This window comes from Colias eurytheme, chromosome 20 (assembly GCF_061535395.1).
Source record: "Colias eurytheme isolate Ceu_HAF_F1 chromosome 20, ilColEury1 Martin Lab GWU primary, whole genome shotgun sequence".
NCBI classification, from domain to species: Eukaryota; Metazoa; Arthropoda; class Insecta; order Lepidoptera; family Pieridae; genus Colias; species Colias eurytheme.
Genome location: NC_142999.1, coordinates 1,584,055 through 1,607,215, shown reverse-complemented (window position 1 = coordinate 1,607,215; position 23,161 = coordinate 1,584,055). Strand labels below are relative to the sequence as shown.

The 23,161-nt window shown below is 33.4% G+C and overlaps 3 protein-coding genes across 4 annotated transcripts; 1 reads left to right on the top strand and 2 right to left on the bottom strand.

The window, feature by feature from the left end:
• Positions 1 to 1,372: 1,372 nt before the first annotated feature.
• Positions 1,373 to 7,176, bottom strand: Pus1 (Pseudouridine synthase 1). Of its 2 annotated transcripts, none has more exons than XM_090113897.1 (7): positions 7,084 to 7,176; positions 6,572 to 6,839; positions 6,025 to 6,191; positions 5,308 to 5,581; positions 4,804 to 4,903; positions 3,043 to 3,198; positions 1,373 to 1,910 (listed from the first exon to the last, which is right to left on the bottom strand). In XM_090113897.1, the coding sequence occupies exons 2-7, from the start codon at positions 6,811 to 6,813 to the stop codon at positions 1,416 to 1,418; spliced, it is 1,434 nt and encodes a 477-aa protein (XP_089970023.1). In that variant the 5' UTR covers positions 6,814 to 6,839; positions 7,084 to 7,176; the 3' UTR covers positions 1,373 to 1,415. The 2 variants fall into 2 exon arrangements, with proteins under 2 accessions (XP_089970023.1, XP_089970022.1); XM_090113896.1 differs by having other exon boundaries at positions 7,003 to 7,153.
• A 401-nt stretch (positions 7,177 to 7,577) lies between these two features.
• On the top strand, positions 7,578 to 8,616 carry Teh1 (tipE homolog 1 phospholipid transfer protein). The gene has a single exon (XM_090113554.1). The coding sequence runs from the start codon at positions 7,681 to 7,683 to the stop codon at positions 8,359 to 8,361; it is 681 nt and encodes a 226-aa protein (XP_089969680.1). The 5' UTR covers positions 7,578 to 7,680; the 3' UTR covers positions 8,362 to 8,616.
• A 3,781-nt stretch (positions 8,617 to 12,397) lies between these two features.
• On the bottom strand, positions 12,398 to 22,205 carry CycJ (Cyclin J). The gene is made up of 6 exons (XM_090113553.1): positions 21,789 to 22,205; positions 20,694 to 20,804; positions 17,122 to 17,293; positions 16,198 to 16,479; positions 14,376 to 14,532; positions 12,398 to 12,836 (listed from the first exon to the last, which is right to left on the bottom strand). Exons 1-6 carry the CDS (start codon positions 21,894 to 21,896, stop codon positions 12,482 to 12,484), a joined length of 1,185 nt encoding a protein of 394 aa, XP_089969679.1. The 5' UTR covers positions 21,897 to 22,205; the 3' UTR covers positions 12,398 to 12,481.
• Positions 22,206 to 23,161: the final 956 nt, after the last annotated feature.

Sequence of the window (23,161 nt, the reverse complement as noted above, 5' to 3'; positions counted from 1 at the left end):
CTCGTGCAAAAAAAGATGTTATTTCTTTTTATAATTAAAATTTGTAAAACTATGTTGTTTCTTATTTTTCTTACCTTTAATACTCTGTATCTCCTAAAGTATTGATCGTACAGTAAAAATGTTAAGACGTAATTTATAGGAAATTGAATGTAGATAATTAATGTAGAAGTCACTAAAGAGATATTATGAAAAAAATTTCGAGTTACAAGCAAAAACCTTGAAAAAGAGACCTTTCCCCCCCTCCCCCGCCGCCGGCTTGTGTCCCTCCCTCGGGGGCTTTTAGTATATTCATCTGGACATCTTTAGGAATAACTGTAGCAACTTTCAAAACTACACGAATTATTCGATCTGAATAAATTAATTTTCCCATACTATCTCTTACTATTCATTGTTTTTTTTTCAACATTGATGACATGATTACTTTGATAAAAAAATAAATAATTATAAGATAAACGATGTATTCTTTGTATAAAACCTAAGTCTAAAAGTTACTTAATCCATCAGGCCCCGTAATCACAGACACAATAGAAAATCTATTGTGTCGCGGTCGGATCTGGCCGTTCGGGGCTCAATGGGTTAATGGAAAGAATCAGCTACCGCTTTTGAAAATAAATACGTTTTTCTTTTTATTTTACTATATTGCACGCCTCATAAGCGAAGCGTTGAGGTGGGTACTACTGTCACTTCGCGCAAAACATCTGATTTTTCAAACTTAAAATGTCTTTATGTATCATACATTGCACTTGTAAGATAATACATACACACACATATTAAGAAAAAACACTATTTTTAACGTTCATGATATTTTTGATGTCATTTTTGTTATTTAAACTAGTTAAAAAATTTCATTTTCATTTTTCAGGGTCTGATTCGATGTGGTTTAATTGTTATTAAATAAACAAAAATAATAATTAATAAATATTTATTAAAAAAAAATTATGAGGCGTGCACTTTTGGATTTTCCAAATTATTTGCATATTTTACTTATTAAATTCAGATAATATATTTAATTATCTTCAAGTTTATCGTCAATATTGTGCAGATTTCGTGTATCGTATTTTTTATTCCACATAAGTAACATGACATTTTATTTGAAAAACACCCAAATGCGAACGTTTGTGAGGATGGATGGATGTTTTTTTATTTGCCACACAAATACTACAAACCGATTACAATGAAATTTGGTATTTAGGTAGGTGAAGACCCATCGACTTATCCCGAAATCTACTTTTTATCCCGAAATCTCACAGAAACGGGAACTATGCGGGGTTTTATTTAAAAACGCGGACGAAGCCGTGGGCGGAAATCTAATATAATATTACGTCAGTTTTATTCTCATAATGCGTTATAATTTCAATAAAAAACGACAAAATCGGCTCTGCCAAGTATTAAACATTTAATACACTATCTTTATATTACTGTTTAACACTATCTTTCTTATCCAACGTTACACTAACACTATCATCACTTTTACATAAATTACCTTCATCTCCATCACACTTTACACTTACACCTTCTTCCTCATTTGATTTAACACTATTCTCTTCTAGTTTTTTCACATCAAGCTTACTTTTATCATCTTCATTTGTTTTAACACTTTTTTCTTCTAGTTTGTCATCACCACCACATTTATCCACTTTACTAGTTTCATCATCATCATCATCATCATTGTTATCATCATCATCTTCACCCAGTTCAGTTTTCTCTTCAGCCACGTCTTCATTAGGTACAAATGAATGTCTTGCGACTTTCTCAAGCCAATACGCCATAGATTTCCCTTCAATTTCCCCTCTTATCACAGTTGGATGTATTTGTTCCCGCTTGAATCGCTCTATTTCGTCCTCCATGTCGTCCCAGGTCAAACTTTCGTGGGAATCTTTAAACTTTGCATCGTACCGCTCGTAGTGCACCTAAAATAGTAATAGATGTTACTGGATGAAAATAACCACGTTAATAATCTCCGTGTGAAAATCTCTGTGTGAAAATCTGTGTGAAAATCTCTGTGTGAAAATCGCTGTGTGAAAATCTCTGTGTGAAAATATCTGTGTGAAAATATCTGTGTGAAAATCTCTGTGAAAATCTCTGTGTGAAAATCTGTGTGAAAATCTGTGTGTGAAAATTTGTGTGAAAATCTGTGTGAAAATCTGTGTGAAAATCTGTGTGAAAATCTGTGCCTGTCGCTCGCTACTGCGCTCGCGACAGGCACAGATTTTCAATAAGTGACATTTGGCTTACAGCTGTTGTGCGTAGCAGAGAGTTATATTACGTGATGGTCATATTTTACTAAACTATATGCTTATTTATAATGTCCAAACTCAAGTAGGTATATGAATTCATTCAGAAGTATGTATCGTGAAATGCCATAAGCACAGATGTAACGCTATGAAATATCATGTAGCTGTAGGAACGCTTGCAATGATTTTATTAAAGTATAGATACGTCACCCGGGCACTTTTTTTATGTGATTTTATTTTTTTACGGGCCCTTGAAGTGGTGAACATACTGGGTAATTTTATCTTTCTTTCTTTCTTTAATTCTTTTTTTTATTCCAATCGAAGGTCTAACGATAGTAAATGTTACCATACTGAATTGGCCTATCTTTCAGCTTAGCAAACAAAAAAAAATCAAGCATCTAGCGCAACAATTGACGTCACCATGAGTGAAAATATCATCGTACTCGGCGATTGGTGAAAAATTGAAAAAAACGTCATAACTCCGAAAATACGAAAAATCGCATAATCGCATGGGGCCTGGGGGTGATTCGGATAGCCCTCTAGGTCCTCTACCTCCCAGCTTCCGTTCATCACTACTTTTTGGGACACCCTGTATATACAAGCAACATTCTATAGTGCTGATTCTTCATTTCCATTTTCCGTTTTCCATTTTCCATTTACACATTTTCCATTTACACATTTTCCAAAATCTCTGTATAAAAATCACTTTCACTCTCTCTCACTCACTCTCACTCTCACTCACACTCACACTTTCACTTTCACTTACACTTTCATTAAAAAAAAACATTTTATACTTATAATCACTGACCTTATCCAACATTAGCCCCAAACCAGGCGCAGTGGGTATCATGACCTTGTCTTTGCCGAAGACCCTCTCCATCATCGAGGGTTCCGCTTGACCACGAGCTATGACTATCACAAGACCAACCATTTTCCTGATCTGATGCAACATGAAGCTTTGGCCCTGATAGGAGAAATATAAGTAAATCTATACTCGGATTTTTAATGAGATGAGAAAGTAAACTGGCAGCAGCTAATGTCACTTTGTAAAATAATGTTGCCATATTTAAAGTAATATTGAGGAATTCAGTTCTCATTCAATCAGATGAATGAACAATGAGTGTGAATAGTTCATCATTTCAAACTATAAAATAACAATATTCCTAATCTTAATATATATATATATATAAATCTCGTGTCACAATGTTTGTCCTCAATGGACTCCTAAACCACTTAACCGATTATAATAAAATTCGCACACCATGTGCAGTTCGATCCAACTTGAGAGATAGGATAGTTTAAACATGTAAAATGTGTTAAATATGTTAGGTACCACGGGCGAAGCCGGGACGGACCGCTAGTTATAATATATAAAGCTATATAAGATATAAGTTACTAGTAGAATGTAATTATAATCATTTTTTTTATTTTTATTGTTACGCTTTTTACGTTATTGTTTTTGTAATTTTTTCGTTAATTGTAACTAATTACGTTGTGTTTGTTGTCATTGTTGTATTTATTTGATGTTATATTGTTACACACTAAATATTCACTAGACGATCGATTCAATTTCATTCATTCCCGATTTTCAATCATTCACTTTGTGACAACGCTATTTTTATTTCATCAAAATCTGACAACACAGTAAACGTCAGTTTACTTTGTCTAATTAAAAATCCGAGTATCTTAATATACTATTATAAAGGCGAAAGTTTGTATGGATGTTTGTTACTCTTTCACGTAAAAACTACTGAACCGATTACAATGAAATTTAGCACACATATAGAGGGTAACTTGGATTAACACATAGTATAGGTTTTATCCCGGAAATCCCACCGGAACGGGAACTATGCAGGTTTTCCTTTGAAAACGCGGGCGAAGCCGCGGGCGGAAAGCTAGTACACAAATACTGAAAGGGTGTTTTTTCAATAATGTGCGGGCTACACATCGTAACGAGGAATATGTTTGTAAATAACCAATAGTATCGCTTCAAACACTAAACGCTTCTTACTCCAAACTAAATGAAGCAATATGATTGGTTCTTTGCAAACTCATTCCTCACTACACATCCTCGCACATTATTTGTGGAAAAGCAGCCTACAGAGGATTTTTTTTGTTTGTATTGAATAGGCTCCAAAAAACACTGGACCGATTTTAATTATTTATTTCACTAATATAAAGCTTATGAAGAAGTAACACAGGCTATATATTATTTTGTGTTTTGTTCATTTAAGGGCCGATTTTTCAATGCTTGTATAAAACTTATTTGTCAAATAATGTATAAAACTACCATTTTAAAAACGTATTCTAATTGCCCGTATTTGACAGTTTACGTGACATTTTAATATTATCGTGTAATACTTCCGGCCCTAATTATACAAATATTATAATTAAGTAAAACAAATGATTTCCAAACAAAAAAAACACGCATTTAAAAAAAAAATATAGGTTCTAGCTGCTCAATTGATTTTAAAAATTAGTGCATTTACTGTATAATATGTATCTTCTTTTAGAACAATAATTTGACCGAAATAATTTCTTTTTTCACACATCAAAAGAAAATACACACCTTTACTAACATTTCTGCAAATTCTACTTCAGATTCAATAAAAGTTCTTTCCATAGAGAAACTCATCATGTATCTTGATGCTGATGGGTCTTGATAATGCCTGGAAAATTATAAGTAAAGAAGTACTATGAAAGTGTAGTAATCAACATATAAATTAATTCAATTTAATTTTTTTGATGCGACTGCAATATTCTTATATAAAGTGAAGTCCCGTGTCCCCGTAGTGGGGTAAGGGGCAGATGCATTATTCATACATCTGTTTCACTGATCGGTTTTCTTTAAGGACAAGTAGGTGATCAGCCTTCTGTGTCCTACCAGACCGAGACATTTTTTTTTCTTCATCTCCACCGGGAATCGAACCCAGGACCCCTCGGTTATACGCTCAAGTGCCAACCACTGTACCAAGGAGGCGGTCAAAATATACATTTTATAATTCTTATATACATATTATAATTCTTCAGAGCAGACATGTACGTCTGCCAAAATAAATATTGATATACTTACTTTTTCTCTGTAAAATTGTGATAACTCTTAGTTCCCTTATAATGACTAAGCAATTCATTAACTAAGTTCATTTTCTCTCCCGTTATCCGATATAGCTTTCTCTCTTCATCTGTAACAGCTTTAGGTTCAAACACGTAGGTGGGAAGAGTATAGCTATATGTTCGTGCATTGCACTTTGATTTTGAGTTGAATTTATTTGTAACTCTTTTGATTCCAAACACTTTGATGCATTCTGGTAGTCTTTTGTTAATTTCTTCTTTATTTACTTCCAAAGCTGTGAAATTAGAGTTTATTAGATTTTTCTTAAGCTAAAGCTGTAAAAGAAATATAATAATAATCTAACGACCAATGGGAGCAGAGCAATACAGGTAAAACCGCGGGGCACAGCTAGTTATGATATAAGATACACACAACAATTATGACAATATGCAGTATTGGGAAAAATGAATTAATTCATCATTACTTTTCTTCCGCATCATCTGCTTTGCAAAAAAAGACGGGTTGCACTCCGGGAGTGCCGGCAGAAGTGAAAACTTGATTATTAACGTTGAGCATGTTTGATATTTTGGAATGGTATCCGTCTTACGCTTTTTCGATCAGGTCACGTGTCCTGACGCGAGTTTAAGATTTTATACCCAACGCCGCTAAAGAATTTTTCACTTTGAAAATTTCACTACTTTTAGTACTTATTGAATTCTATATGAAAATTATACTTACGAAGTTTCAACGATACAACTTGTCTCGCTGCAGACACACCCTTGTCTGTTCGCGAGCTCCTCTGAAACTGTGCGTTCTGTTGGTTAGCGAAATCCTCTTCTGTTATATATTTAGCATCTCGTAGAGCGATTAATAGATCTTCTTCTATTGTCTTTACACCTGGATTTCTGAAAGTTAGAACCATTGAATGTATTTAATTTGAATAAGCCAGCATTGTTAATGGTAAGCAAGTTTTTTAGAAGATTAAAATCAATCATGATAAATATTTATGAAGTGTATTACATTAAACATGTTAATAAATCACTATATAGATTATAACTTAGCTATAACCAATTTCATATTGGAAGTTAAATATTTGAGCCAACCTTTTCAATATGAGTTATCACTCATAATGAAAAGGTTGGCTCAAATATTATATATTCAATTATTTTATATCTAAAATAATTTACCCAATGCAGTTCTTTAATATTGTTGCAGATACTCTTATTCTCAAAAAAAACGAAACTTTTACCTCACACAAATAAGCAATAAGGTGGAAAATACATACCTCTGCATTCCATAATAGTCTACACCACAATAACCTAACAACACAGCCATCTTCTTTCTCTTAATTCGTTCAAATGGCTGGTCACAAGTCTTTTTGGCGTCACTTTCGCCATTTTCACTATTTTCTGTTTTGTTATCGTTGAACTCCCATTGCCGCTTCATACGCCGCCGCTGGTGGTATCTCGTCTGCTCTTTATTAACGAGTTCACTGTCTTTGTCCACATTTTCCGCCACGACGCTCATGGCTAACTGTCTTACTTCAATACGACCTTAAAAAAGTATACCAGTTAACTCTCCAGATAAATAGTTATCTATAAATTGTTTGAGAAGCAAAACGCGGAACGCCACTAAATTTAATAAATTAAAAAATAACTTTTTTACACACATAAGAAATTATTCACGGAATACACGTGTTGACACAAAACTTAATACCTGTTTTTATAAAGTTTGCATGTTTAGGGAGATTACTTCTCAGTGTATTTATAAAGGTTTGAAATAAACGGACTGACATACCTAATAATTAAGCACAATTTCAGTTAAATACAATTATTTTAATCGAAATATTCATAACCAAAAACATGACATGAATTTTTGTTTGATGACAATTGACATTTGACATTGTAATGACACATGTCGGCAATAGATTATAGAGCTTTTGTAAAAAAAGGCAAAGGCTTATAATCATACAGCCAAAAAATAAGCGTTCTGTATGATTGTCTATTACCTGGACTTTTTTTTATGTTAAATCCTTTTTGCTTAAAACAATCAAGGAATTAATCTAAACAGGTTTATTCAAATTTAAATAAAAAAACTGCATTATCAAATATGGTTATATAATTTGGAATAAGATCCTTAACTTCACATATACGCACTTCTACAATAAATATTTATTTGAAAAACAATATAATTATGATCAACAAGTGCTAAAATTACAAGTATCATTTTATTAAAAAAAAATTGCAATATATTCAATAATATATTACCGCACAATAGAGGTATTTTCGTTAAAATCATTACTGCGCATGTTATAACTTGGCGCATGCTTATTGCAAAACAATGCATTTAGGACAAGGTTTTTAATTCAGCATGGGTTGACGCAGTGCTCTAAAAATGCGTGGTGGAAGTTCAGAAAGACTGGTCGTGCGAGCCAAGCGTCGAAGAGGAGATACACGCGCCAGACTCACACGATACATAACAATTTCATTGGCAGCAGTGCTCGGTGGAGGCAGTTCAGCATTACTTTTTCTCGTGCCGCTGTACGCAGACCCAGCGCTAAGTGCGTTAGCCGCTGACTTCGATCCAGTCCCTGCGGAATGCGTAACAGAGAGACGGGATGATAGGCTCGGACTCGACAACTGCACTTGGGCATCTTGCCGAGAAGGATGCACTAGCGACGCATATAAATGTATTCAACTGCACGTCAAATACAAAGCATACGCTGAGGATTGGCGTCCGGCCGTACTGTATGTAAACATAAAAGGATGCGGTTATCCACCAACTGTGAATTGTGAGAACTTTACGCTCAACTACGGCTACGTGGGCGCCAGGTATCCATGTTTCTGGTCTCGAGCGGACACCACTGTCGTGGTGCCTAGATGGTCGAGGGGGGAACAAGTAGCGACTGTGACGAGGACACTAGCTTTGCCGCTCTTTCTGTCTGGATGCGCGGGAATTGGTCTCTGCGCTTTGCACTGCGAGTGTCGACCGCGACGTAAGCGACGACCACCACGCCGGCCTCCACGTCTCCCGACATTGTCTATTGACGACACAACCGTATACCGGCTGGCTTAGCTTAGCCCAATATCAAATCTCGTCTTCAAGCACATATAGAATTGATTTTACGTGTGAAGTTACTATTGAATTATCGTCTTTAGTTTGCTATAAACACTATGGAATTTTATTATATTGTTCAGACTCGTACATGAATAGCAACAATTTTACTGTAGGTTAAGTACCTAGTTATATTTCTGTGTGAAATAATTATATTTTATTAATATTGGATGAGAGTTATGTTCTTTAAGTGAGTTCAATAAAAGCCAAGGAAAGAGTAAATACTTTTATTTCAAGTTGCATCTTTAAATTTCATTCGTTGAGTACAAAACTATGGTGTCCTATTACAATCATCAATCATTTAACACTGTAGTACCATCACATCAGTCTTTAAGCGATATATCAATTATATCATTGCTCTAACGTAGCATCTCTCCAACCATAACATACTGTAACAGGGTTACCATATTTAAACATAAAATGAGTATAAAATAAATGACACATTTGGCAACCCTGTCTACATTTTTAATTTTAAAGATGGCATTAAGTACAGAAGATGCAAGTCGAAGATCAAGAAAATTCGATACGATTTGTTTAATTAACGTTATTTTGGTCGATTGGAAACTGCAATTCTCTAATGATTTAAAATCGTATCAAATTTTATAAATTACAAAAGCGTAGTATAACAATTACATTACAATATTTTATTTTATGTATTTTAGGGTTTAAGATGACAATATTACATTACGCAATACTCGAAACAATGGTAACTTTCAAAATTAAACTTTTTACAACATAATCAGTTAAAACAAGAAAAAAAAATTAAACAAAATTTTTGCCATGTATTAAAAATTAAAATGCCACATATTATAATAAATCAATGGCGGAAAAAAACTCATAACTGCTGATATATAAAATTATGCACGATTTCGATACAATTGTTCTCTTCTAGGATTTTTAGTATAAGAAACAGTATTTCTTTTGGATACTATGAACAAATTATGAAAAATTACGGAAAGCACTAACTAGCTATTTAAGTGATTTTTAAACTTACAATTTCATGTTATTTATTTAATTAAACAATAAATAGAGAATATTCTATTCTTCCTTACGTGAATTTTAACAATTTGCAAGCAAAACAATGTTCTATTTCTATTAAATAACCGGGCATTAACAATCCATTATATGATATCCCTATAATTTACCTTACATATCATCGAGTCGGCAAATTAATCGCAAAGAAAAAGACGAAGAAAAAACTGTGTATAAAATAGAAAATAAAAATGCACAAAAATAATCCTATATCACACGATAAACGGATTTCAACATCAAAAATAAACAAACTCTGTTCACAACCACCCTGCGCAATTTATATAATTTTTAAGTTATTTCAAAGATATTACGATAATATACTACACGGGTATAATTTAAAAATACTGGCAACATTTAACTTAATAGAACTATTAATCTTGAAAAAAAAAACCGTTAAATGGTGTGTAAATGAGCGAGACATGCTATTAAATTGTTTACAAAAAAATTGTGAAAAAACCAAACTTTTAGATGAATTAAACAAAATTCAGATGATTTAAAGAAAACTGTCCAGTGTTCTAAATTATCCCCGTTTGTATTTTATTTTCATAATTAGCTGCCATTTTGGAATAGAAGAGTGAAATAAGAAATATTACTAATTCTATAAATTATTCTCGACTTGTCGGATTCGATTTATTCTGGCTCCATCGTAATACCTTATTAAAACAATAAAAAACATTGTTCTAACATTAAAACTAAATGAAAACGAAAATTATTCTAGCATTTAACATTAAGGTGATGTTTTACAATCTGTGACATTACGGCTAAAGAATGCAACAGCGCGCGCTTTTTGTTTAAAAAAAGAGATTTTATTTTTATTTTTTTTTTTGAGAATATCGATATTCAAATCTGGCAATTCGAAAGTAGTTACAAAGGGGCGCTGTCACATGATGGAAGCTAGCCTAAATTAATTTATAATCAGAATGTATTAAACAGACAGTTTTTATTAATAATAAATTATATTCACCTTAACATTATGAACGAGAATTTACCTATATTTAAGCGAATGATCGTCAAAATGATTTGGCAATCATAGCGTATTCCTTATATGAACTAATAATGCTTTAAATCAAAGAGTATAATAAATAGTGAAAAGTGGATAAAGATGGTAGACAAAAGACGTAACCACGTTTTAAAACTAATTACGCTATTTCGCTAAATAAAATGATTACATATAAGCAATATTAGTCCATACAAAGACATAACACACGAACTAACATACTATAAATTTGTCAATTTATATTGCGTTATATTATTACATACTTATTAATATAAAACTACATGTCCGTCCGTGTGTTAATGATATCAAGTCCACAACTTGTCAAAAACTTTTTAAGTTCCCCGGCGAAAGATAAATTCGACAAATGCAGTGTTGCCAATTATTTTTAACAGTTTGCAGATATTAATAGAGTTCCACAATTACCTTCATCTTCAGGTTCTAAATTACTAAACTATGGGTAGTTTTAAATTATTTTTAAGCGATATTACCTAATATTTCTACTATTAAAGGTTATTTCTTTGGTGTACTACAGTTGTTGGCAACACTGCCACATTAAAATACGCGAGTTGTGAACTCAATTGGTTAATTTGTTACTACCTACCTAAATTTAAATATTTCGTATAAAACGTACTTAGGTTCGATACCGTACGAAGTCTTTTCACAGCAATGCTGTAGATTATGTTTAGTTTAAAACAAACTACACTCTAGACAAATTTCAAGATATTATGTTTTAAAACTACATTTTTTAATATTAATGATATAATAGGCAAGCTGTAAGAATATGTTCAAAATATCGGTTTTTTTTTTATTTGAACCATAGAGTATTAAGATGGCGGAGACAAGGTGTTAAAGAAAATTTAGTTATTAAAAAAAATACCGGCCGAATTGATCACCTCCTCCTTTTTTTGAAGTCGGTTAAAAATCATTCAAGTCATAAATAAAATAAATATAGATACAGTGAGTTAAAAAATGTCAAGAGTCAGTTATCTAATACAATATCTAATTCAGACTTCGCAATTGGCATAGCATTAATCTAAGGGCGAACGGTTAAATCACAGCTGTGATTTATCACTGTTATTTTTCGGTGATTTGTTTACAGTGACTTTTCAAATATGACTTTTCTCATGTGATTATTCACATGTGCTTTTGCACAAGTAATTCTTCACGCGTGATTTTTCATAGTGTATTTTATATGGGAAAGGGTTATTTCTTTGATATTATTTATAGAAAAGATACGAGATAGAATTATAAATAAATATTATTTATCACGCGTTATTTTTTGACCCGTTCGCCCGTTTCGCTTGTAGGCGTGTCTGATTGAATACCTTCAAACAAATTAATAAATAAATGCAAAAATAAATCAATTCAGTACATATCTAAAAAACACTGGTACGTCTTTTGGAATGATACTAAAATAAATAAAAAAAATTGCAACTAGGAACTCTATGTGCATGTAAATATGTACTGAATTTGCTAAACGCAGTGTGACCGGCTTAAGTTCAAACGAGGCACTTTACAATATTAACGTAATTATTGCTATATTCTCTAACATTTAATCGAGTACAATGTTTCTTGCTAATATATTTCTCAATTAAATTATATGCAAAGATACTTCTACCAATACAAAACCGACAAAACAGCGACGCAAATCATTAAAATAATACAGCGTTTACTAACAACATTATATCCCGCATAGAAAGCAATGCCTACATTCGAAATTCAAAAATTCAAATTTTATCGAAAATTTGAATCCTTCTAGAACGTTCCATAACCACATTACCTTTGCTTCTCGAACAAGAAGCTTATATTTAATACACTGGAGATTTCAGTATGAACATTAACTTGTAACAAGAAAATATGACGTTGAATGACGCCTGTATGTTTTTTATCCCTTTCACACCTAGGTAGTTAGTTAGGTGTGAAAGGGATAGGCGTCATTCAACGTCATATATTCTTGTTACAAGTTAATGTTCATACTGAAATCTCCAGTGTATTAGATATAAGCTTCTTGTTCTCGAACGTTCCAGAACCAGTCACACCGAATAGACGCTATCATTGAACCGCCTGCGACAGAGACACCCTGTATCTCTTTCTATCTAATTCCAATTCGTTCGAATCAATGTTTCTTTTCACAGCCATACTTGTGGATGGTTCTATGCTCGCTTCGATTAGTCTGCTTGCTCTGCATAATCTGTGGTCCGTTTGTTGCGAGATCCTGTAGTAGTTTGTCTCTGGGATTAGGTACTCTGTGTTGATTGGTTGTCTGTAGCCGAGGTAATTGGTGCAAGTGGTCGATATTTGGTATTGTGGTGAAGTAGAGGGGGTAATATTGGGAGTGGTCTGTGCACTACTGTAGCCTTGATCCACTTCGCATTCGGTCGTGTCGCGTGATTTTATCTGCATCATCCTGTGAATGAAATATTTTTTAAATTTATTTATACATGGTGTTTCATTTTTTTTAGGTTTGGGGGTAGTCAGGTATTCGCTTCGTTGGTATAACCATGCATAAGGATATCAACCGGACGGGACATCGACTTATGTCTTTTCGGCCTTTGTTCATCATGTTAACGGGTTCAATTATTTTATTTACACAACGAAAATAAAAGTTATGAATAAAAGTGTCTGTGATGGATCAATCTTAACTATACAATTATAAATGTGAAAGAAACTCTGTCTACGAAAATCTGACACAGAGATAGGACAAAGGATAGGTTTTATCCCGGAAATCCCACTCGAACGGGAACTATGCGGGTTTTTCTTTGACGCAGGCAAAGCTGCCGGTGGAAAGATATTTATAAATACGTAATTGTCTGTCTTCTTACACGTCTTAACCACTTATGGCCGTTCCCAATATTCAAACTAAGATAGACAGCTATCTACGATAGCTAGTAAGGTTCTATCTATCGTAATATAGATACGATATCGGGAACGGCCATTACTGGCTGACAGCTGTCAAAGCGTTATGGGACGCTCAAATAGACAAATTCAAAGAGAAAAATATACCTCTAGTAAGCAATTAATCCTCCAAACGACAGATAGCGACCAGGGATAGGTTAGCTTATCGCTAGTAAGCTTATTGGGACGCCAAAACAAAAGATAGATAGCATGTTCTATCTTTAATAGGGTCAAACCGTAGATAGATACGATATTCAATCAGCTCAAATCAGCTCTGCAATGAAAGCCTATGCTTTTCATTGCAAAATGCTGAGCGGCAATCCTTTTAGCATGTAGGTTATTAGATTAAGTAGATTGTAAGTACATAAATTGTTAATTTTAATATTGCCTGCCTGCTAATAAAGAGTTTATTATTATATTGGGAACGGCCCATATTTGGATGAAATTTCATACAGAGATAACTTAAGACTACTAGAAAGCCAGTTATATTTTGTTGAAATTGATATTTTTTTTGTTTTATGGCATTCAAATGCTTTATAAATATAAATTTATAAAGAATAGAAAAATTCGATCAATCAGCGGGACTCGAACCCGCATCCTTTCGCGCCATTCCGGGGCGGATGCCTGACCAATTCAGCCACTCGTGACCCGCCAGAGCAAGGCGTGAAAGGATGCGGGTTCGAGTCCCGCAGAGTGATCGAATTTTTTCTATTCTTTATAAATTTATACAGTTATATTTTTGTTTTTGAAGTGAAAACTACTTTAGCGGCGTTGGGTATAAAATCTTAAACTCGCGTCAGGACACGTGGCCTGATCGAAAAAGCGTAAGACGGATTTTTTTTTAGCCCTTATATTCCATGCGTAAGACGGATACCATTCCAAAATATCGAACATGCTCAACGTTAATAATCAAGTTTTCACTTCTGCCGGCACTCCCGGAGTGCAACCCGTCATTTTTTTTATTATATTGGGGACGGCCCTTATATGGATGAAATTTCATACAAAGATATGTTAAGTTATAATTATTAACGTTATTAGTTTTTCTCCTCACCTATGCAGCAGCCTAGCCACAGGTGCCACAGTCTCATGCCGCCTGCCGCTCAGCTTTTCAAGCCAACGCGGCCACGCACACAGCCCGAGCTCTGCGCGTGCGCACGACACACACGCACAACCCACTTCCACGCTCTCTACCACTTTGAGACGCACATCTGTTGGGAAATAATAAATAATAAATAAAAAAATGTATGCGTGTACTAGAGTACACACGTAAGTAGTGAAACTTCTTTATGACCTTAAAAATGTCACGAGTATGGCGTAACGCAAAAATGTCACGCGTACGGCGTAACGCAAAAATGTTACTCTAAATTTTTGTCCAACCCCAATAAAGAAGTTTCACTTCAATAATAAATTACATTAGATACAATTAATTAGATAATGTCATCTTATAATATAATGTAATGTGTATTTATTGTTGTGTGTTCCATAAATAAATAAATATTATAGGACATTATTACACAAATCGACCTAGTCCCACAGTAAGCTCAATTAAGGCTTGTGTTGTGGGTACTAGGCGACGATAAATATAATCACTACATTGTATAAAACAAAGTCGCCTTTTCTGTCCCTATGTCCCTTTGTATGGTTAAATCTTAGAAACTACGAAACGGATTTTGATGCGGTTTTTTTTAATAGATAGAGCGATTCAAGAGGAATGAGAGGTATAATATATTTTATTAAGTTTTAGCCAAAGCGGGCGAAGCCGCGGGCGATAAGCAAGTAAATAATAAACTATAGTTATTTCTACACTTTCGACCACTTTGAGACGGACAATTGTTGAGAAATAATTTATAATATAGCTCGAAAAGTTCCAGTCTCCCCGTGACCACGCTCGCTGCAAAGTGCGCGAAACGTCGAGGAAGAATAAATCGCGTTTAAAAACTTTAATTTTTAAATGTATGATACTCGCGTAAAATTAAACACTAGAACATACTATATAGTTCCAAAAAACTAAAATAACATGCTTATATCTTAAATTATTGTATTGTAACCAATACCATAAGTGTACAAAGTTTGAATTAAATCTGTCCGTTTAAAGTGGGACAAAATCGAGTCTAAAGGATTCAGTTACATACAAATATACAGGTGAAGCTAATAATAGCGTACTAATGTGAATATAATGTAAAAACACTTTAAAATGTCATTTATAACTAATTGCAATTTTGTAGCATGGAAACATATAAACAGTAAGTATGTGCAATATCAATTATGCTATTGTAACTATTGAATAAACAAAATAAACAGAACACAAGCTAATGTCAAATCAAAATGAGCAGAATAATACTTCTTTTTATGTTGTTGATAGGGAAGAGCTTGACCACAATCTCGCCTGATGTTAAGCTGAGATGTGGTCTAAGATGGAACGCGCTTCCCTAGAAGGTACCTGTTCACTCTACGCTTGAAGACCCACACATTGTACTCGTCGGGGAACACAGATTCAGGAAGCATATTCCAGTCCCTCGCGGTTCGGATAAAGAATGTGGAATCGAACCGCTTATTCTGGGTACATGGAATGTCCACCATATGGCGATGCCTAGAATCTGTGCGCCTCGACCAAGAAGCTAATATCTAATACACTGGAGATTGCACTATGACCATTAAATTGTAACAAGAAAATATGACGTTGAATGATGCCTGTATGTTTTTTTATCCCTTTCACATCAACTTGCCAAGTTAGGTGTGAAAGAGATAAAAAACATACAGGCGTCATTCAACGTCATATTTTCTTGTTACAATTTAATGGTCATAGTGCAATCTCCAGTGTTTTATATATAAGCTTCTTGGCCTCGACGATCGATGGAAGAAGAATAACTCACCGGACAGTGTCAAATCCAGGTACGCTTCGAGCAACTTAGCTCCATCCCGCCTGAACCGTCTCACAAACTTCGGGTGTCTCGTGGTCAGATCCGCGTCAGTGACCACGTATTGTGCCAATAGCGCCGCGAAAGTCACGGGCGTGGGCGCTAACAGTCGCCAACGCACGTGCTGTCCGACCATCCACTCTAATTGTCTGAACGTCTTGCCGCATAGTTGTACTCCGCTTATTTTTGCTAACGTTTTCAGTGTGGGCGCCCTGCTCAGCTGCTCTTCACTCTTTGCTGTGAAATGAAGGAGTTTTTACAGTATTTGTGTGTATAGTCTGTTGCTGCTAAATTACAACTTTGAAAGTAGGCACAGACTTTTTATATATTACTAGCGGTCCGCCCCGGCTTCGCCCGTGGTACATATGAAAAATAGATGTTGGCCGATTCTCAGACTTACCCGATATGCACAGAAAATTTCTTGAGAATCGGTCCACCCGTTTCGGAGGAGTATGCAGACTAACATTGTGACATGAGAATTTTATATTATATATATTATGTAGATTATCATAGTAAAAATTACATAAACATAATGTGTTTAGTTTTATTTTACATTCATAGGTGACGACTAACCTAGAAAATTAAAAAATCTATTAATTTGCATATTTTTTGCTTAACAAAAAAGTACCAGGGCAGCACGAGCTTCTCTTGCAAGTGACAAGCACGCGAGCACCGTGTGAGTCTATCCGCTCTCAGTCTATGTACATTGTATGTCCACAAATAGGTTTATACATACTATAAATGATTAAAGGCTAATACAGTATCAACCACTGTATTTAATCCAACTAATGCAGTAAATTGCAGCAAAACCAAACCTAGTATGTTTTTTTCATTAGTTTTGCTAAATCTAACAAACAAAAGTACCAGGGCACCACAAACCTGCAAGAGATAAGCACGCAAGCGCCACGTGTGTGAGTCTGTCCGCTCTCAGTCTGTGTGCGTCCATGAATAGATCCAACTGAGCGACCGCAGAGTGCAGTGTTGCTAGGGAGAGACCGAGCTTCTTTGAAACGTCGCGCAACTGCTGCACTAGGGCCCCTCTGAATTCGAGCTGTGAATTTGTAATAGATATATTAATTACATAAAAAAAAGTGAGGTACTCGGGGACTGCCGCGGTAAAGCTATTGCATGCTATGCCTTCAAACCACACCTCCGCGCCCGTCGGAGTGGGGAGCGTGGAGTTTTTCGTTACGCAATTTCTGGATTCGGTTCCCGCGCTCAAGACCCGCGATAGAAGCTATGCAATACAGCAATAGCTTAAAAATTTGATAAAGAGATAGGGTAACATAATTATATTTTATGTAATAAGGTGAAGATAGGATAGATATAAAAAAATGGCACAGGAAGGCATACATGATTTAGAATGTTATAATATACATTATGGCATAGCATAGGTTTGTTTAGAAAGTAAAAGTTAGTTTAATAAACCTTCATAATATATTAATAACTCATAATTTGTTCATTAGATGTCATTTGTAAGTGCTGAGTTGTGAGATGAATTTTTACTTTAAACTTAAAGTCTCCGTGATTTATGTCTCCTATTTTATAAGCTGCATAATTTATAACATTCATAATGAGAATAGAGTTTAAAAATTTCAAACTTAATTCAATAGAAATAAGTTTGAAATTTAAAATTGCTAACATTTAGCAGAAGCGAATATATGCGACATCTACACATATTGTTCCATAAAACTGGATATGATTACATTAGTTTATTTTTGTTGTAATTTAAATGAAAGGATCTTTGTGTTATTTCATTCAAACAACAGGTTATTGAACTTATAACTTTTCCTTTTAATCACCGGCTTGACCAGTATTAATGGAGATAAATTAGGTAATATATATTTAATTCATATTACGTTTCATTGTGCAATATTCTCGCGCTCTACAAATTTTGTTGATATTTATCCGACTTTGCTAAAACCTAGGGGCATAGCTAGTCCTTAATATAGAGCATTGTAATTTGTAACTTAAAATTATTAATATGAGTAAGTAACAATGTTACTTACCTAAACAAATGTGTTCAAAATAACGAATCCATACTAATATTATAAATGCGAAAGTAACTCTGTCTGTCTGTCTGGTTACTCAATCACGCCTTGACTACTGAACCAATTTGCATGAAATTTGGTATAGACATATTTTGATACCCGAGAAAGGACATAGAATAGGTTTTATCCCGAAAATCCTACGGGAACCGGTTTTTCTTTGAAAACGTGGGCGAAGCCGCGGGCGGAAAGCTAGTAATATCATAAAGATGATGTGATTGATACTAAATAGGTGGCTTAAAAGAAGTAATGTTTTAAATAGGTGGCGTATTTTATTCTTCACCATAGTTTTATTTAACTTTTTAGTATAATGTTTCTTAACTTTGGACTATGCTAAAAAATATTTATCTCATAATACAATAATTAACCATTTAAAATAATTATTAATTAAGTTTATCGCTAAGTAATTTGGAAGAAATGTAGCTATAGACCTGTGGCCTGCATAAATCCGGGCAATAGTGAAATTTTATGTGATTCAATATCCAATTATCTATTATTTATTTAAGTATATCTTCTACGCATAAAAACGCCGTTATACTTATGCAGACTCCCTCATATTGATTAAACGGTTTTAAACCGCGATCAAAAGAAGTTTAAAAAGATAAGTGTACATATTAAAATTTAAAAGTGAAGAGATTTCTTATTTGTTTGATATTAAAACTTAAAAACACAAAAAGGCTCATTAAAGTTTTATAGTAATCTGGTCTGTAGCTCGAAGCATGTCGATTTACGCGGGTGAAACCGCAAGCAGTTAATATTATAGGTATTTAAAACTAGAGCAAGATCATTATGTCTTTTGCCTCGGGCAGTAGCGACGCGATGTTAAGATCGACCAAATTGATTCTGATATGATGCAATTACAACTTGAATTACGATCATATTTAACAATCATTACACCATCCGAATGCCACTATATTTATAACAATTCTAAAATAGTTGACATCTGTGCCAATCATACCTTTAAACTATGTATTTATATATATGCTTTTTGGTTTGAACATGATAATTTCAGGAGCTACTGGACCAATTAAAAAAAAATTGGGGTTTGATATTATGTATGTGATCCCCGAGTGCTATAGTTTATAAATGTACTACGGATAAAGCCAGACAGACGCTAGTTAAAGATACATATATGTCTCAATTGCTTGTTTTAGGTCCAATAAAGTATTACACGATAATATTAAAATGTCACATAAACTGTCAAATACGGGCAATTAGAATACGTTTTTAAAATGGTAGTTTTATGTATTATATATAGCTGCTCCGCGCGGTTTCACCCCCGTGGCTCCACTCCTGTTGGTCGTAGCGTGATGATATATAGCCTATAACCTTCCTCGATAAATGGGCTATCTAACACCGAAAGAATTTTTCAAATTGGACCAGTAGTTCCTGAGATTAGCACGTTCAAACAAACAAACTCTTCAGCTTTATATTATTAGTATAGATTCGACGAATAAGTTTTATCCAAGCATTGAAAAATCGGCCCTAAGTCAAAAATAAATTAGCAAGGAATGTGAAGTGAATTTTAAACTTTCCCTAAAGTGTGAAAATAATTTCTTTGATACAGTTAGGAAAATGGTAGGAATTTAAATCATTAAGTTTATTTTGCATTATCTATTTTAATTTTTATTGAAAACTAGCGGTCTGCCCCGGCTTTGCCCGTGGTAAATGTTTACGTTTTCTCTCCCCAAGAACCATCCACATCCATCCTTTCAATAACTTCACAAGTAAAATGTCATTTAAGTCTACTGACACAACATTATGCAAGAAGCAATACGTCTGATTATTGCATCAGTGTTTCATTAATGTACATTGCTTGTAAGAAATAAAATACAAAATCTATACACATATTGTTGGTTGAAATAAATAACACATCAATGAAATTCTATAAAAAATGGTTCCTATCTTTCCTGCAAATAGATGGCTTGTTTTCTTAAAAAAAAAAGAGACCTACCTACCTCTTTCAGTATTTTCAAATTAAATTAAATTGTATTCAGATAAAATGTAATTTTTAGATAAGAGTAAAGATTTAACAAGGTAATTTTATTGATAACTCTTAATCTATACTAATATTATAAAGCTGAGGAGTTTGTTTGAACGCGCTAATCTCAGGAACTACAGGTCCGATTTAAAAAATTATTTTGGTGTTAGATAACCCAATTTATCGAGAAAGGCTAGGCTTTATATCATCACGCTAAGCTTATGGAGCACTGTGGGTAAAACTGCAGGGCACAGCTAGTAAATCATATTTATCAATACACACACATTTGAGTTGATATACCACTGTAATACCGACTCGACAAAGATTGTACTTTTCATTTTTACAAGAAATTTTATACTATTATTTTATTATATTAGATAAAAATTGTTTTATCCGTTTAAATTTGTAGTGAAATAACATACCTGTGGTGATTGCAGGTGTATAACAGGTTTCTGAGCGTCTTGTTCTAATAGATTCTTCCAAATGTCATCTCTGTATTCGCAGTGGAATTCATCATCGGGGTCCAGGAGTGTCTGCAAATAAAATTATGATTGTTATATTAATTAAAATATACTTGATTTCTGCCCAGTTTGTATAAAATTTAACACATCACTACATAGTATAAAACAAAGTCGCTTTCTCTGTCCCTATTTCCCTATGTCCCTTTGTATGCTTAAATCTTTAAAACAACGTAATGGATTTTGATGCGTTTTTTTTTTAATAGATAGAGTGATTCAAGAGGAAGCTTTTAGTATATAATTTATTAGGTTTTAGATAAAGTGGGTGAAGCCGCGTGCGGTAAGCTAGTTATATACTAAAACCTTCCACTTGAATGATGAATCACTATCTATTTAAAAAAACTGCATCATAATCTTTTGTGTTGTTTAATAGATCAAATGATAATCTAGCGAAAAAAATGAAAAGGTCACTGACTGACCACTTGGACTGAAATTTGGCATGCATAACTTTTACAATTTGAAGTATCTCAGTTAACATATTGTACGAAAACAAAAAATAAATAAACAACAATAATTCTTTGTTAAAAGTTAACTTTAAGAAATTTCATAATATTGCATTATGATGCAATGTAACATTCACAATCTATGCATGCATTGTTGCATATATTATTATGTATGCAACTACATGTTATCTATCATAACTATGGTGGAATTTGTTTACATTCTGTCTTATGAAAACATTTTAATAATTATTATTATAAGCATGACAAATAATTGGTTAATTCAAGGTCTATTTATTTAACTTAGATCCAAGGAAATTTAAGTAATAGTAATTTAAACGAGTATTTTACTGTGTAAATTTGTTATTTTGAGTAAAATCAATGACGTTACATTAAAAATTTACAGAATACGTCGTGAATTGCAGATGTGAAACTATTTATGTAATTTCAAATATAATGAATACAAATTATCCATTGATATGCATTGTATGATATATTTATAGATGAATTTCAGTCAGTTTATCAGTTAACTTTATAATTTAAACTGTGAATTACTTACATTCGATTCGTACTTTATTTCTGTAACATCTGGCTTTGTACAGTTCTCGCTTGTCGCGTGGCTCCTTACGCTGGACAAATTTAATTTTGACATGTTCAAGGACTCCATTCCGCGAGCAATATGCGATCGAGAACAGTAACTTTATTAAATATAATGAACAAAATTAACACGTAGCTAAATACTTGACAGTCACCACGTGGAAACAAACGTCAAAATATCTTTTATAACTCAGAAATTCGTATAGTATCTCTTGTAAATGGCTTCGTAGATTAATTGTTCACATTTTATTAGGTAATAAAGAAATAATCATCAATTCAAACACAAGATGCAATGGACGCGGTGCTTAGAACATTTTGACGCTTCATTCAAAGATACGACACATTCCACACGCGATTCAAATGCGAAATGATGTTCTTTGACATTTTCACATTTTATAATGATTTGTCATATTTTTGACAGTTTCTAGAAATGACAATCAAAAAAGTGATTTCTTTGTTTAAATAAAGACCGTTTTAGACACCACCTGCGTTTAATAAAACTTAAGAATAAAGCCACCAACTTTTTGTAAATATTTTTTTTGGTGGCGATCACAATATAAATTCAAGTTGTTCAACTTAAAACCATGCAAATTATTGCGATATAAGTAAATATTTTAATAACGTTAACCTCCGTTCTCGGTTCTTTATTTGTTAACATTGATGTAGTTCTCTTCAGGTAAATTTTATTTTATACGTTATTATTATTACTTCATTTCTACCACAGATTTCTACCAAATTTCTGCATTATTATTTATTTTATATACACTGTTTATATATGTATATAAACATTAATTGAAATGATTGGAAAGAACATTGTTTTATATAGAAAAAAAAATGTTAATAAATGCACATTCATATTATCATTAACAAATTATTTCGATTAGTTAAATCCGATACAGTTTATGTATTGGAAAAGCTTCGAATAGCACATAATTATAGTACGACATAAAAGAGATGAAATTAATTATTTTGGAACTAATTCGTTTTTCATTACCTGGCAACCCTGAATTGGCAATGTAGCTGTCAAGTTGAATAAAAATTTGTTGTTTTTTTCGTGAAGTGGAGAATTATTGAGATAAAATTGTTATTTAGAACAAGAAATTTAAATAAAAAAGGAGACATCATGAAAAAGGTTAAACGTAGCGGTGTCCGTGATGTGGTGTATAAAGTTTTTATTCGGTGTTTGTCCGAATTTCAAGCTGGAAATTTATTGACTGATTTGGAAAACGTTTACAAACGTACAGCAGAATATACCGGTGAGATTCCATTTATTTTTGCTCAGTACTACGTAAAATAGAATATTCCATTAGTAACGAGTGTTTAATGTATGTATGT

What these genes read in the sequence shown, in the direction of transcription:
- CycJ (XM_090113553.1), bottom strand. Translation starts at nt 21,896, where the DNA reads ATGGAGTCCTTGAACATGTCAAAATTAAATTTGTCCAGCGTAAGGAGC. An exon ending in AAATAAAGTACGAATCGAAT is followed by an intron (nt 20,805 to 21,788) that starts GTAAGTAATTCA and finishes TTTTATTTGCAG; the next exon opens with ACACTCCTGGACCCCGATGA. An exon ending in TACACCTGCAATCACCACAG is followed by an intron (nt 17,294 to 20,693) that starts GTATGTTATTTC and finishes ACAAATTCACAG; the next exon opens with CTCGAATTCAGAGGGGCCCT.
- Pus1 (XM_090113896.1), bottom strand. Translation starts at nt 7,081, where the DNA reads ATGTCAGTCCGTTTATTTCAAACCTTTATAAATACACTGAGAAGTAAT. An exon ending in GACTATTATGGAATGCAGAG is followed by an intron (nt 6,192 to 6,571) that starts GTATGTATTTTC and finishes TCTAACTTTCAG; the next exon opens with AAATCCAGGTGTAAAGACAA. An exon ending in TGGGGCTAATGTTGGATAAG is followed by an intron (nt 1,911 to 3,042) that starts GTCAGTGATTAT and finishes TTACTATTTTAG; the next exon opens with GTGCACTACGAGCGGTACGA.
- Teh1 (XM_090113554.1), top strand. Translation starts at nt 7,681, where the DNA reads ATGCGTGGTGGAAGTTCAGAAAGACTGGTCGTGCGAGCCAAGCGTCGA.